Genomic DNA, 13,667 nt, shown 5'->3' on the forward strand with positions numbered 1-13,667 from the left:
TAAGTGGATTTCATTCAATTCCCCCGAGCTCTTCGTAAAACCTTCCTAATCAAACCCCCTATAATGTTAACGTCATAGAAGGCCGACGTCCTGTCGCGTACATATGACGTCACATTTAAAGTCTTTCGACCCGCTGTGTGCTCCTTCTGATGAACAAAAGAAGAAAAGCAGATGAATTGGATTTGCAGATACTGTTCACATCGATGGAACTATTTTGCGGTTGTTCAGAAACTTAGTAATCTCTTGTAATGTGGATACGGTGAGTTTTTCATATTTTTTTATTTTTGAGTTGCTCCTGTAATTTTCGTTATTACTATATTGACTTCTGGAACAAAGGTGCTCAGTGATTAAAGACAGCGTAAGAAACAATTTGCTTGTCGTTCCCAGATTTTCTGTAATTAATTCACATTATTATTTGCATGAATTTCCCGGCCACATATTCCAGTTCTGCGTCGCGGAGACCGGAGCCTCTCCTTACAGGATCGGTCGCCAGGCAGGAATCAACCTCACGAAGGGGCGATTTGTCCATTGCTGAGCACATCCATACTGACACGTACGTGATAAATTTAACGTGTATGAAGTCGTTACATCCATCCATTATCTTTACTCATGGTCCTTGGACTATACGGCGCAACGCCGGAAGTAGCCACCATACTCATTCTGACAACTGCAGGAGAGGTGTTTGTGCATATTTATTGCCTGATGTTGTATACTTGTCAGCACTGGCTATTGAACTACTGTTACTATTTGTGAGAAACGTGGAATTAAGACTTTCAGTGTTTCATTTACACATGACAATGAACTTAAACTCGATCAGTCACAAAAACGTCTTTGGTAGAATTACAGTGGTGTGAAAAACTATTTGCCCCCTTCCTGATTTCTTATTCTTTTGCATGTTTGTCACACAAAATGTTTCTGATCATCAAACACATTTAACCATTAGTCAAATATAACACAAGTAAACACAAAATGCAGTTTTTAAATGATGGTTTTTATTATTTAGGGAGAAAAAAAATCCAAACCTACATGGCCCTGTGTGAAAAAGTAATTGCCCCCTTGTTAAAAAATAACCTAACTGTGGTGTATTACACCTGAGTTCAATTTCCGTAGCCACCCCCAGGCCTGATTACTGCCACACCTGTTTCAATCAAGAAATCACTTAAATAGGAGCTGCCTGACACAGAGAAGTAGACCAAAAGCACCTCAAAAGCTAGACATCATGCCAAGATCCAAAGAAATTCAGGAACAAATGAGAACAGAAGTAATTGAGATCTATCAGTCTGGTAAAGGTTATAATGCCATTTCTAAAGCTTTGGGACTCCAGCGAACCACAGTGAGAGCCATTATCCACAAATGGCAAAAACATGGAACAGTGGTGAACCTTCCCAGGAGTGGCCGGCCGACCAAAATTACCCCAAGAGCGCAGAGACGACTCATCCGAGAGGTCAACGTCTAAAGAACTGCAGGCCTCACTTGCCTCAATTAAGGTCAGTGTTCACGACTCCACCATAAGAAAGAGACTGGGCAAAAACGGCCTGCATGGCAGATTTCCAAGACGCAAACCACTGTTAAGCAAAAAGAACATTAGGGCTCGTCTCAATTTTGCTAAGAAACATCTCAATGATTGCCAAGACTTTTGGGAAAATACCTTGTGGACTGATGAGACAAAAGTTGAACTTTTTGGAAGGCAAATGTCCCGTTACATCTGGCGTAAAAGGAACACAGCATTTCAGAAAAAGAACATCATACCAACAGTAAAATATGGTGGTGGTAGTGTGATGGTCAGGGGTTGTTTTGCTGCTTCAGGACCTGGAAGGCTTGCTGTGATAGATGGAACCATGAATTCTACTGTCTACCAAAAAATCCTGAAGGAGAATGTCCGGCCATCTGTTCGTCAACTCAAGCTGAAGCGATCTTGGGTGCTGCAACAGGACAATGACCCAAAACACACCAGCAAATCCACCTCTGAATGGCTGAAGAAAAACAAAATGAAGACTTTGGAGTGGCCTAGTCAAAGTCCTGACCTGAATCCAATTGAGATGCTATGGCATGACCTTAAAAAGGCGGTTCATGCTAGAAAACCCTCAAATAAAGCTGAATTACAACAATTTTGCAAAGATGAGTGGGCCAAAATTCCTCCAGAGCGCTGTAAAAGACTCATTGCAAGTTATCGCAAACGCTTGATTGCAGTTATTGCTGCTAAGGGTGGCCCAACCAGTTATTAGGTTCAGGGGGCAATTACTTTTTCACACAGGGCTATGTAGGTTTGGATTTTTTTTTTCTCCCTAAATAATAAAAACCATCATTTACAAACTGCATTTTGTGTTTACTTGTGTTATATTTGACTAATGGTTAAATGTGTTTGATGATCAGAAACATTTTGTGTGACAAACATGCAAAAGAATAAGAAATCAGGAAGGGGGCAAATAGTTTTTCACACCACTGTACATACACATAGTACATTTATCACCCTGTCTGTACTGCAGGAGACACACACTAGACCAGGGGTCTCCATCTCCAGTTCTTACCGTGGCTGCAGCTTTCCACTTTAACCCCCTTTTTAATCGGTGACCAGTTTTTGCAGCATATTAACATTTTTACCTTAATTTTAATTGACTTGCCATTTACAGACCCTTAATTGTTTCTTTTATACCTTATTTCGCAGCCAATTAATATTGAGAAACACAAAAGAAGCCAACACGAGACTAGCTAACATGTGTCCATCATGCAATGTCTGAAAGTAAAGAAAGGTGAAGATCTCAGTAACGTTGATCTGTTCAGGTCCACAAGGCACTCTGGCCATGTTCTTTGTAAAAAATAAATAAACTGTTTTGGAAATGTCTCCTGTGGCAGAATGAACACACCAAAAAGCCTTGGAATTAAATAACGGGTGTAATTAACTGCAAGAATTGATTTCTAATTAAGAAACTGGTTGGAGTGAAATTTTTTGGAGTTTGAGCCTCCAATTTAGCTAGTCATATGTTGGCTCGCTTCACATTTAATTTCTGTTTCTGAATCTTAAACAACAGGTCAATGAAAATGAAGGGAATGGAAGTCAATTAACAGTACAAACTGGTCACTAATTAAGAAAAGGGTTAAAATGAAAACCTGCAGCCACTGTAGAGCTCCAAGACTGGAGTTGGAGACGCTTGCAATAGACCATAGTAAGCTGTATTGCAAGGTAAATAGACCTTTAAAACCAAAATCTATTTATCTATCTACAGTGCATCCAGAAAGTATTCACAGCACATCACTTTTTCCACATTTTGTTATGTTACAGCCTTATTCCAAAATGGATTAATTTCATTTTTTTCCTCAGAATTCTGCACACAACACCCCATAATGACAAAAAAGTGAAAAAAGTTTACTTGAGGTTTTTGCAAATTATATTAAGAATAAAAAAACTGAGAAATCCCATGTACATAAGTATTCACAGCCTTTGCTCAATACTTTGTCGATGCACCTTTGGCAGCAATTACGGCCTCAAGTCTTGTTGAATATGATGCCACAAGCTTGGCACACCTATCCTTGGCCAGTTTCGCCCATTCCTCTTGGCAGCACCTCTCAAGCTCCATCAGGTTGGATGGGAAGTGTCGGTGCACAGCCATTTTAAGATCTCTCCAGAGATGTTCAATCAGATTCAAGTCTGGGCTCTGGCTGGGGCACTCAAGGACATTCACAGAGTTGTCCTGAAGCCACTCCTTTGATATCTTGGCTGTATGCTTAGTGTCTTTGTCCTGCTGAAAGATGAACCGTCACCCCAGTCTGAGGTCAAGAGCGCTCTGGAGCAGGTTTTCATCCAAGATGTCTCTGTACATTGCTGCAGTCATCTTTCCCTTTATCCTGACTAGTCTCCCAGTCCCTGCCGCTGAAAAACATCTCCACAGCATGATGCTGCCACCACCATGCTTCACTGTAGGGATGGTGCCAGGTTTCCTCCAAACGTGTCCCCTGGCATTCAAACCAAAGAGTTCAATCTTTGATTCATCACACCAGAGAATTTTCTTTCTCAAGGTCTGAGAGTCCTTCAGGTGCCTTTTGGCAAACTCTAGGCGGGCTGCCGTGTGCCTTTTTACTAAGGAGTGGCTTCCGTCTGGCCACTCTACCATACAGGCCTGATTGGTGGATTGCTGCAGAGATGGTTGTCCTTCTAGAAGGTTCTCCTCTCTCCACAGAGGACCTCTGGAGCTCTGACAGAGTGACCATCGGGTTCTTGGTCACCTCCCTGACTAAGGCCCTTCTCCCCCAATCGCTCAGTTTAGATGGCCGGCCAGCTCTAGGAAGAGTCCTGGTGGTTTCGAACTTCTTCCACTTACGGATGATGGAGGCCACTGTGCTCATTGGGACCTTCAAAGCAGCAGAAATTTTTCTGTAACCTTCCCCAGATTTGTGCCTCGAGACAATTCCTTTGACTTCATGCTTGGTTTGTGCTCTGACATGAACTGTCAACTGTGGGACCTTATATAGACAGGTGTGTGCCTTTCCAAATCATGTCCAGTCAACTGAATTTACCACAGGTGGACTCCAATGAAGCTGCAGAAACATCTCAAGGATGATCAGGGGAAACAGGATGCACCTGAGCTCAATTTCGAGCTTCATGGCAAAGGCTGTGAATACTTATGTACATGTGCTTTCTCAATTTTTTTATTTTTAATAAATTTGCAAAAACGTCAAGTAAACTTTTTTCACGTTGTCATTATGGGGTGTTGTGTGTAGAATTCTGAGGAAAAAAATTAATCCATTTTGGAATAAGGCTGTAACATAACAAAATGTGGAAAAAGTGATGTGCTGTGAATACTTTCCGGATGCTATCTATCTATCAGTTCCATTCAAAAGTTTCAAGACCCCAGCCAAATGGCATATTCTGTTGACATTTAAAGTAAAATATGGTAAATGCATCTTTGACAGCAAACAAACTAAAACAATTTGTTTGAAAATGTTGCATAAGAAGTCAAGAAATTTGTCAAATGGGAGGTGACCATTTAGTCCATAGAGCTTGATTGTTTATCTAATAGCTAAGTTGTCTCAATATTTTATCCAGATGCTTCTTAAAGGTTGTCAGGGCTTCTGCTCTAACTGTATGTCTTGGTAGTTTGTTCCAGATTCCCAAAACTCTTTCAATAAAGAAGTGCCTCCTGGTTTAAAATGCATTTCCCCTTAATTTCCACTGTTGTCCTCGAATAAGGGATTTACCATTAAACTGAAAGAATTCTGCAGGGTCTAGTCTATCAGTGCCTTTGACAATTTTAAATGCCTGGATTAGGTCCCAATGCAGTCTCCTTTGCTGGAGACTAAACAGGTTTAATTTTTTGAGTGGGTCAGGGTACGACATACCCTTAAATCCTGGGAAGCACCTGGTTGGTCTCTTCTGCACACCTCCAAGTACTGTACTGCCCTGTCGTTCTTGTGGTCTCAGTAGTGCATTATATAGTCTAAGCCTATTATATACCTAGTCTCTTAGGTTATATCATAAAAACTGTTGAATATCAATCAATATTTGTGTGGCTTTTCATTATCTTCTGCTCATCTAAATAGTAGAAATGCTCTGTCAACGTAAAACCTCTTAATCCTTTTCAGCGGTTCCTTTCTTTAGGACAGCGTCTTCCAACTTGTATTTATAATTGACATTCCTTTTGCCCGCATGTACCAGTTTTCACTTCTCTACAATAAAACTGCATTTTCCAAGTGTTCACCCAGTTCTGAAGCTTGTCTGAACACTTCACCCAAAAATTATTCATTTTTTTAATACGTTACTTACCCCATGTACTTTGTAGTGTGGCCAAGAAAAAATTGTAATCTCATGTTTTCTTTGAGAAAATACTTAGACTGATTGGTGACCAACGCTGGACAGTGGCAAACATTGTGAAAAACATGCATGGAAAAAAGAAAAAAAATTGTGTTAATTTTGTTGCTTAATCCACATGTCTTTTATACAGTCGCTATCTCAAAATGCGGAAAATCATTGCTTTTTTTGCTAAAATGTTGTTAAATGGTTACATCCTAAATTATTAGCCTGTATTTCAACAGTATATTCAAAAGTAAGGGAGGGACTGTTTGAATTGATGACAAGACTCTTGGCCTATGAGTGGCAGTGAGAGGTGGGTCTTCAAGTCAAAAAGTTTTCAGCTATATTTGCTTGTGTAATGCAGGTCACCGTCTGTACCCATCGTTGTGTTATTCTGTCCAATATACGTCCTGAATGCACATCGGAGCAGGTAGTGCCAACACCTCACACGAAGCAAGCAGTTTCAGTCTCACTGGCGAGATCATTGTATCTACAGTTGTCAGAGCTGGTTGAATGTCTGACCTACAGCATCATTGTTCTGCCAAACTCAATGTATCAGCTATGAAGGATAGTGTGCACTGCTGGCGTTGCTTCAGTGCTGCTCAGGAGCGTCCATGTCGTCTTCAAGGTTTAAATTACCGCCGCTGTGTTCCACAGTTGCCACTTAGGGATCTTGTTTGTGTTAGAGCAGTGATGTATTCAGTTGACTATACTTATTCTGTCAGGTATGTGTATGGTAGTACACTGGAGTGTTCAGCCATGCATATGCTGTGACTTCCAGCATGCTGCCGTGTTTCTGGCAGCCCTACAAGGGACTTGAAGCCCACTTCATGTCCTACCAGTGGTGAGATTTGTTGGTCATACTTAATGTGAGTAGCACAGCAGCGCACACGGCTGTGGTTGTCTTGTAAGAAGAGGCACGTCGCCATATCTGTGCCAGTCGTGACAGAGACTTGTAGCACTGTCCCATGATCACAAAAACCAGGGGGAGTGTTGCATGTGTCAAGGCATTTAGTATGCTGTTGATTCAGACCAAAATCAAGCATCAAAGGCCAGGGGTGTGTGAGATTTTGTGTCACAGACAGAGAAGCCTTATTTATTTATACAGTAATCCCTCCTCCATCGCGGGGGTTGCGTTCCAGAGCCACCCGCGAAATAAGAAAATCCGCGAAGTAGAAACCATATGTTTATATGGTTATTTTTATATTGTCATGCTTGGGTCACAGATTTGCGCAGAAACAGAGGAGGTTGTAGAGAGACAGGAACGTTATTCAAACACTGCAAACAAACATTTGTCTCTTTTTCAAAAGTTTAAACTGTGCTCCATGACAAGACAGAGATGACAGTTCCGTCTCACAATTAAAAGAATGCAAACATATCTTCCTCTTCAAAGGAGTGCGCGTCAGGAGCAGATCATGTCACAGAGATAGAGAAAAGCAAACAAATCAATAGGGCTGTTTGGCTTTTAAGTATGCGAAGCACCGCGGCACAAAGCTGTTGAAGGCGGCAGCTCACACCCCCTCCGTCAGGAGCAGAGAGAGAGAGAGACAGAGTTTGTTTTTCAATCAAAAATCAATACGTGCCCTTCGAGCTTTTAAGTATGCGAAGCATCGTGCAGAATGTCGTTTCAGGAAGCAGTTGCACAAAAGATAGCAACGTGAAGATAATCTTTCAGCATTTTTAGACGAGCGTCCGTATTGTCTAGGTGTGCGAACAGCCCCCCTGCTCAATCCCCCTACGTCAGGATCAGAGAAAGTCAGCGCAAGAGAGAGAGAAAAGTAAGTTGGGTAGCTTCTCAGCCATCTGCCAATAGCGTCCCTTGTATGAAATCAACTGGGCAAACCAACTGAGGAAGCATGTACCAGAAATAAAAAGACCCATTGTCCGCAGAAATCCGCGAACCAGCAAAAAATCCGCGATATATATTTAAATATGCTTACATATAAAATCCGCAATGGAGTGAAGCCGCGAAAGGCGAAGCGCGATATAGCGAGGGATTACTGTATATATATCTATATATTATATATATAAACTGCTAAGGGTTGTGTCCATCTGTCATGCGATTAGTCTCGAATCACTGGGGCTAGAACTTTGATCTTGGTCTTAATCAAAATCTTTTGACGTGATACGCACTATGGCAAAAATTTGGGACACAGCCACCTCCACAATGTCATCTGGGTTTGTGTCTTTTTTATGGTAAACTGCTTGAGAGGGTGTCATGGTAAGTAGGAAAAAAAAGAGTGGCCACACCTGCTGATCGTGAAGCATATTGCTGAAGCCGTTCATAGTAAGAAGCAAAAGAAAACCCACAATGCCATTTGCTGAGTGTCAAGTACCAGATACACAATATATGAGCAACAAAGAGGCAAATGCCTGAGGAAACTGACCTGTGCTCCTGTCCTCGTACCATACTGATCACTGTGTATTGATCAAATACAGTGTTATAAACCAGGGGTAGGCAACGTCGGTCCTGGAGTGCCACAGTATGTGCAGGTTTTTGTTCCAACCCAGTTCCTTAACGAGAACTCAATTATTGCTGATGAAGCACATATTGCTTAAGTGACATTTTAATGCTTCATTTTAGTGGTCTCGCTTGTTAAGGTTCTCCAACTTTAATTGCTTATTTCAATCTTAAACTGCTGCATTCAGTGTTTTAATTGCTCCTTATTAGCAATAAGATGTAAAAGAAAAAGCAGCCAGCAGTTCTCCAGCTAGCTTTTTTCCAATTACATCTGTGTGTGTTCATCATGCACGGTTTGATTTAATAAAACACTTAATAGAAAAATGTGACAGACTGAAAATGATCTGTTTTAGGCTTCAAATCATTTGGATGATATCCTTGGAAAGGAAAAAAATCTACGATATAAAAGCCTTACATTGCACAGACTAACAAGCCATAAAATTAAATAAGGTCTGAGATTGGCAATGATTGGTTTCTAATTAAGCAATTGGGTTGAATGAAAACCTGTAGCCACTGCGGCTCACCAGGACTGACATTGCCTACCCCTGTTTTACATCTTATTGCTAATAAGGAGCAATTAAAACACTGAATGCAGCAGTTTAAGATTGAAATAAGCAATTAAGATTGGAGAACCTTAACAAGCGAGACCACTAAAATGAAGCATTAAAATGTCACTTAAGCAATATGTGCTTCATCAGCAATAATTGAGTTCTCGTTAAGGAACTGGGTTGGAACAAAAACCTGCACATACTGTGGCACTCCAGGACCGTCGTTGCCTACCCCTGTTATAAACCATGATGGCACAAACAGTGACACGTACTGAGCATCCAAACACAGGAGGCACTTCAGTGTCAAGGAGTGATGAAAGATAGGCCTGAATGTAGAGCCACTGAGCAGCTGGCTATGATACTAGGCCTCATCAAAATGTCATACATACTCCACAGTACAGAAAGTAAAACTGACAACAACAGGAAATATATGACAACAAACAAGGAGATCATCAAATACTCACAATTTCTGCACATACACAAACATTCCTTCTACATTCTTATATTAATGTTAGGTTGAAGAGCACTACTTCCAAAAGTTAGATCTACAATGTGCTCTCTGTGGAGTGGTATTTTTTTCATACTGGAAACAAAAAAGTGTATGGCCAAAATGGAAATGTTCAGCTTGAACTACATGAACCACCCATATTTGAGAACTGGAGGTCCGCATGTTTTGTCAGTCAGTCATTTTCCAACCTGCTATATCCTAACACAGTCACGGGAGCCAATCCCAGCCAACAAAGGGCACAAGGCAGGGACAAATCCCAGGCAGGTCGCCAGCCCACTGCAGGGCACACACACCCACACACCAAGCACACACTAGGGACAATTTCAGATCACCAATGCACCTAACCTGCATGTCTTTGGACTGTGGGAGGAAACCGGAAGCGCCCGGAGGAAACCCACACAGACACGGGAGGACCCGGGAAGTGAACCCAGGTCTCCTAACTGCGAGGCAGCAGCACTACCACTACGCCATCGTGCCACCCCTGCATGTTTTGTAGTTATTCCATCCATCCATTATCCAACCCGCTGAATCCGAACACAGGGTCACGGGGGGTCTGCTGGAGCCAATCCCAGCCAACACAGGGCACAAGGCAGGAACCAGTCCTGAGCAGGGTGCCAACCCACTGCAGGACACACACAAACACCAAGCACACACTAGGGCCAATTTAGAATCGCCAATCCACCTAACCTGCATGTCTTTGGACTGTGGGAGAAAACCCATGCAGACACAGGGAGAATATGCAAACTCCACACAGGGAGGACCCGGGAAGCGAACCCGGGTCTCCTAACTGCGAGGCAGCAGCGCTACCACTGCACCACCATGCCACCTTTTGTAGTTATTATTTTTATTTTTTAAGGTTTTTAAACTGACTTTATCACTAACAAATTGTGGTTTTTTTCTAATTAACTCCTACATATACACTTTTTTTGTAAATGAAGTTATTAATTTTATTTTAACATATTATTACCTTTGATATTTTTAACATTACAATTGCTAGCCTAAACAAAGCTAAAACATAGCTTTTGCTTCTACTTGCAAGATGTTTTAGATTTTCAATGTTGCTTTACAAGCCACCTCTGGTTAACATGATTCAGAAAATGGAGTGGTCTTGCCACCTCAGCCTAACTGTATTACTACATTCCTAATAACTTTTAATTTTGCGTATTGAGTGAACCCTTTAAATGTAAATTATATCTTCCTCAAAAACAGCCATATATAATGATGGATGCTTTTTATCCTGTGTTCTTTTAATGTAGTTTATTGTAATAGGTAGTGTAGATTAAAAATGAACTATACTATTAAATGATGTACTGACTTTTTCTGTATACTTTTTCTTTTAAGGTTGATACAATGGACTTTGAAGTGACAGTCAGATGTCCCACGATTTGTGATTTCTGGTATCTGAGTTCATTAATCTCCTGTATCAAATACACAATGACCTGCACATGAGGGATACGTCTTCGATGTGACACTTGTCAGGCACCAAGATCTTATTTTTCACTAGTATGTCAAGAATTTATTTAAGAGTGCCAAGGTGCTTAAGCTGGATTTGCATCTCTTCTCCTAGTTTGAAGCTCCTGTGTCTAGATGGATGATGATATCCAGTAGCACTGAGATGTTCTAGTCCTAAATTAATGACTTCACTCCACTAATGGCTTCAAAGCATAAAAGGCCTGCTTCCACATATTGTAGGAGCCATGGGTATAAAACAAGGAGACGAAGTAGGCATTTCGGCTGGGATAGGCCTACCTTTCCCAGTTCACCACTTCCACCATATGAGCAACAAGTGGTATATTTGCCTCACTTTAATTTGTTGCCAGTAGAGTGTCAAATCCATATTTTTACATTCCTCAGCGAGAAAGAGAAATGCACTGCAGCGTTAGTATGCCGCCACTGGAGTTGTTTAGTCCGAACTGGGAAGCTGTGGCGTGTGGCAGATTTTACACGCCTGAGGGCCTTTCAGCTGGGAATGGAGGGACTCTTGGTGTCTAATAAAGATTTTGAGCAGTGGAAAGCGTGGGTTCAACAATATGCCCATCATCTTATCTCCCGTCAGGCAAGTCTGCTAATACTGAAAGCTAGCTTTGATTTGGGAGATCCGAAGCACAGATGGTGTGAGTTTCTCTCCACCTTTTTAGATAAACTTCATTGTGGTGACCTCAGTGAAGTAGGCCTTAATTGGACTTATACCCACTTTGAGCCTTTGGATGTCTGTTTAGAATCTTCCCGTAGTTCCCATCAGGAAAGTTTGACAAAGATGGATCAAGTGTCAAACTTCCAGATTCTACTGAAGAAATTAGTAGAAATGTGTCCTCGCATTACAAAAATGCGCTTGCACTTTGACTGGTCAGAGACTTCGGTTTCTCTCTTGACTCAATTCCAGCACCTTTGTGTTCTGGAGCTGAAGTACTTTTGGGTTTTTAAAGGAGTTAATCCCATCCTCATGCATAGCTTGACAAAGTCTCTACCCCGTCTTAGATCATTAACCCTTCATGTGTTAGTGCCTCTTCGAGACCTGGGTATTTCCTACTCAATTGAATCTCACTCCTTGGAATTCTTAGATGTGTCCCAAAGCCGTGGGCTGGTATTCTCTTGTCTCAAACTCCCGGTGCTACGCGAGTTCCATGCTAAGAAAATTGTGCGGGGAATCACTTTGGATCGTAAGACGAGGCTTAATATTCAAAGTCAGTGGCCTTGTCTTTACCAGTTATTACGAGCTGGAACACCTCAGCTTAAAGTTTTCAACAGGGAACATTTGCTACCAAGCTGGAAGGAAAAGGATTACAGGGAGCTGACGGTGGTATTGGAACAATCCTGCTATTGCCTGCGGCATTCTGATAGCTGGCTTTGGTGATCCAAGGACAGTTACAATTTCTCATCCATTTTCTGCCAGTTGACTGTATGAATGAAAACAAAAAGGAGGCGGTTCAGGTCTTCCATCTGTGATAATAGTTTTTTATATCCATTTGACTGTATTGTTTTTTGTTTTATTTTAAATCTCCATGTATTTCCAGCTAGAAAGAAGAATCAACTTTTGACACCCAGTTCATTAAAAGTGCATAGAATATTTGGAATGAACCAGATAGTCACTTTTTGAGAATGGTGGACATTTTTATCCACGCGATTTGGCGACTTATTTTCAATTTTCCCATTTATATCAAGAATGTGGGCAGATTTTTCTCTGGAATTGTACACACATGTACAATACTTGATGCTTAATTTGAAGATTTCTTTTGAGTTAAGAAAAGTAATAGAAATAAAGACTTTTATTTTCATAGAAGGCAAACATCTTTTTTTTAAAAAAAAAAAAAAGAAATGTGAGTCTGTTGTTTGGTTTGTTTCTTTTTTCCTTGCCCGCCCAAACTTGGAAAGGGTGGACATAACACCTAAACAAGTATACATGACAAGTGCAGATCTAGAATTGTGGGGTTTTCTCAATATACAGTGCCTATAAAAAGTATTAATACATTTTGACATGATAAACAAGCGAGGTCTTGCAGTACGAGTAGTATGTATACGCTTTGTCTGCTGAGCGTCATGTGATCACAACTGAGCTGATGGTTCTTCTCTCTCTCGCTGCGGGATTGGGGGCAATCGTCTCCTATTCTCCGTCTGAGTCGGCGTGCGTCACTCATAGTCAACATCCGTACGAGCATATATTGGTTATTACAGCATTAGCATTGTGACTTTGTGTGCGCGCGCGCATGTGTGTGTGCTCGCTCGCTCGCGTGTGTGTGTATGTGTGTGTGCACGCGCGTGTTCGTGTGTATATCTGCTCGCGCGCGCATGTGTGCTGTGACGTGCGAGTCCCCATCTTGCATCCTAAAACACGAAGCTGAGTCTCAGTACTTTAGCAACAACAGCTTGAAACAGCAACAGCGCGGTTATTTATACACAGACACAGCAGTCAGGCAGGGCCCTGCACATTTATAATGTTCATTGTTCCTTGTATCACCCATCGACGGCAGGTGCTTATAACATGTCTGCGATCTTTTCGGATTTGCTTTTACGGCGAACTGCTACAGCGCTGGGAGACTGCGATTGCTTTGGGACGCTCTTCCGCATGTCGTCCCGTTGGGTGTAATCCCACAAGAGTTTAGAAACTCACTCACACCAGCCATGATTCTTTTCAAAGGTAAAGTGCAGGTTAATTTGTTTAATGTATTTTTACTTTATATTTTGTATTAATCATTTTTATATGAATAAGAGTGTTTTGGGTTGTGGAATAAATCATCTGAGTTTCCATTATTTCTTATGGGGAAATTCACTTTGATATATGAGTGCTTTGGACTACGAGCACGTTTCTGGAACGAATTATGCTCACAAACCGAGGTTCCACTGTACATGTAATGATGAAATGTATTG

At 41.4% G+C, this 13,667-nt stretch overlaps 1 protein-coding gene across 1 annotated transcript; it reads left to right on the forward strand.

Annotated features, from left to right (window-relative positions):
• Positions 1–114: 114 nt before the first annotated feature.
• On the forward strand, positions 115–12,577 carry si:dkey-12e7.1 (uncharacterized protein LOC557553 homolog). The gene is made up of 2 exons (XM_028823881.2): positions 115–259; positions 10,644–12,577. Exon 2 carries the CDS (start codon positions 10,954–10,956, stop codon positions 12,154–12,156), a length of 1,203 nt encoding a protein of 400 aa, XP_028679714.1. The 5' UTR covers positions 115–259; positions 10,644–10,953; the 3' UTR covers positions 12,157–12,577.
• The last annotated feature ends 1,090 nt before the right edge of the window (positions 12,578–13,667 follow it).

Source organism: Erpetoichthys calabaricus, chromosome 17 (genome assembly GCF_900747795.2).
Source record: "Erpetoichthys calabaricus chromosome 17, fErpCal1.3, whole genome shotgun sequence".
Taxonomy (NCBI): Eukaryota; Metazoa; Chordata; class Cladistia; order Polypteriformes; family Polypteridae; genus Erpetoichthys; species Erpetoichthys calabaricus.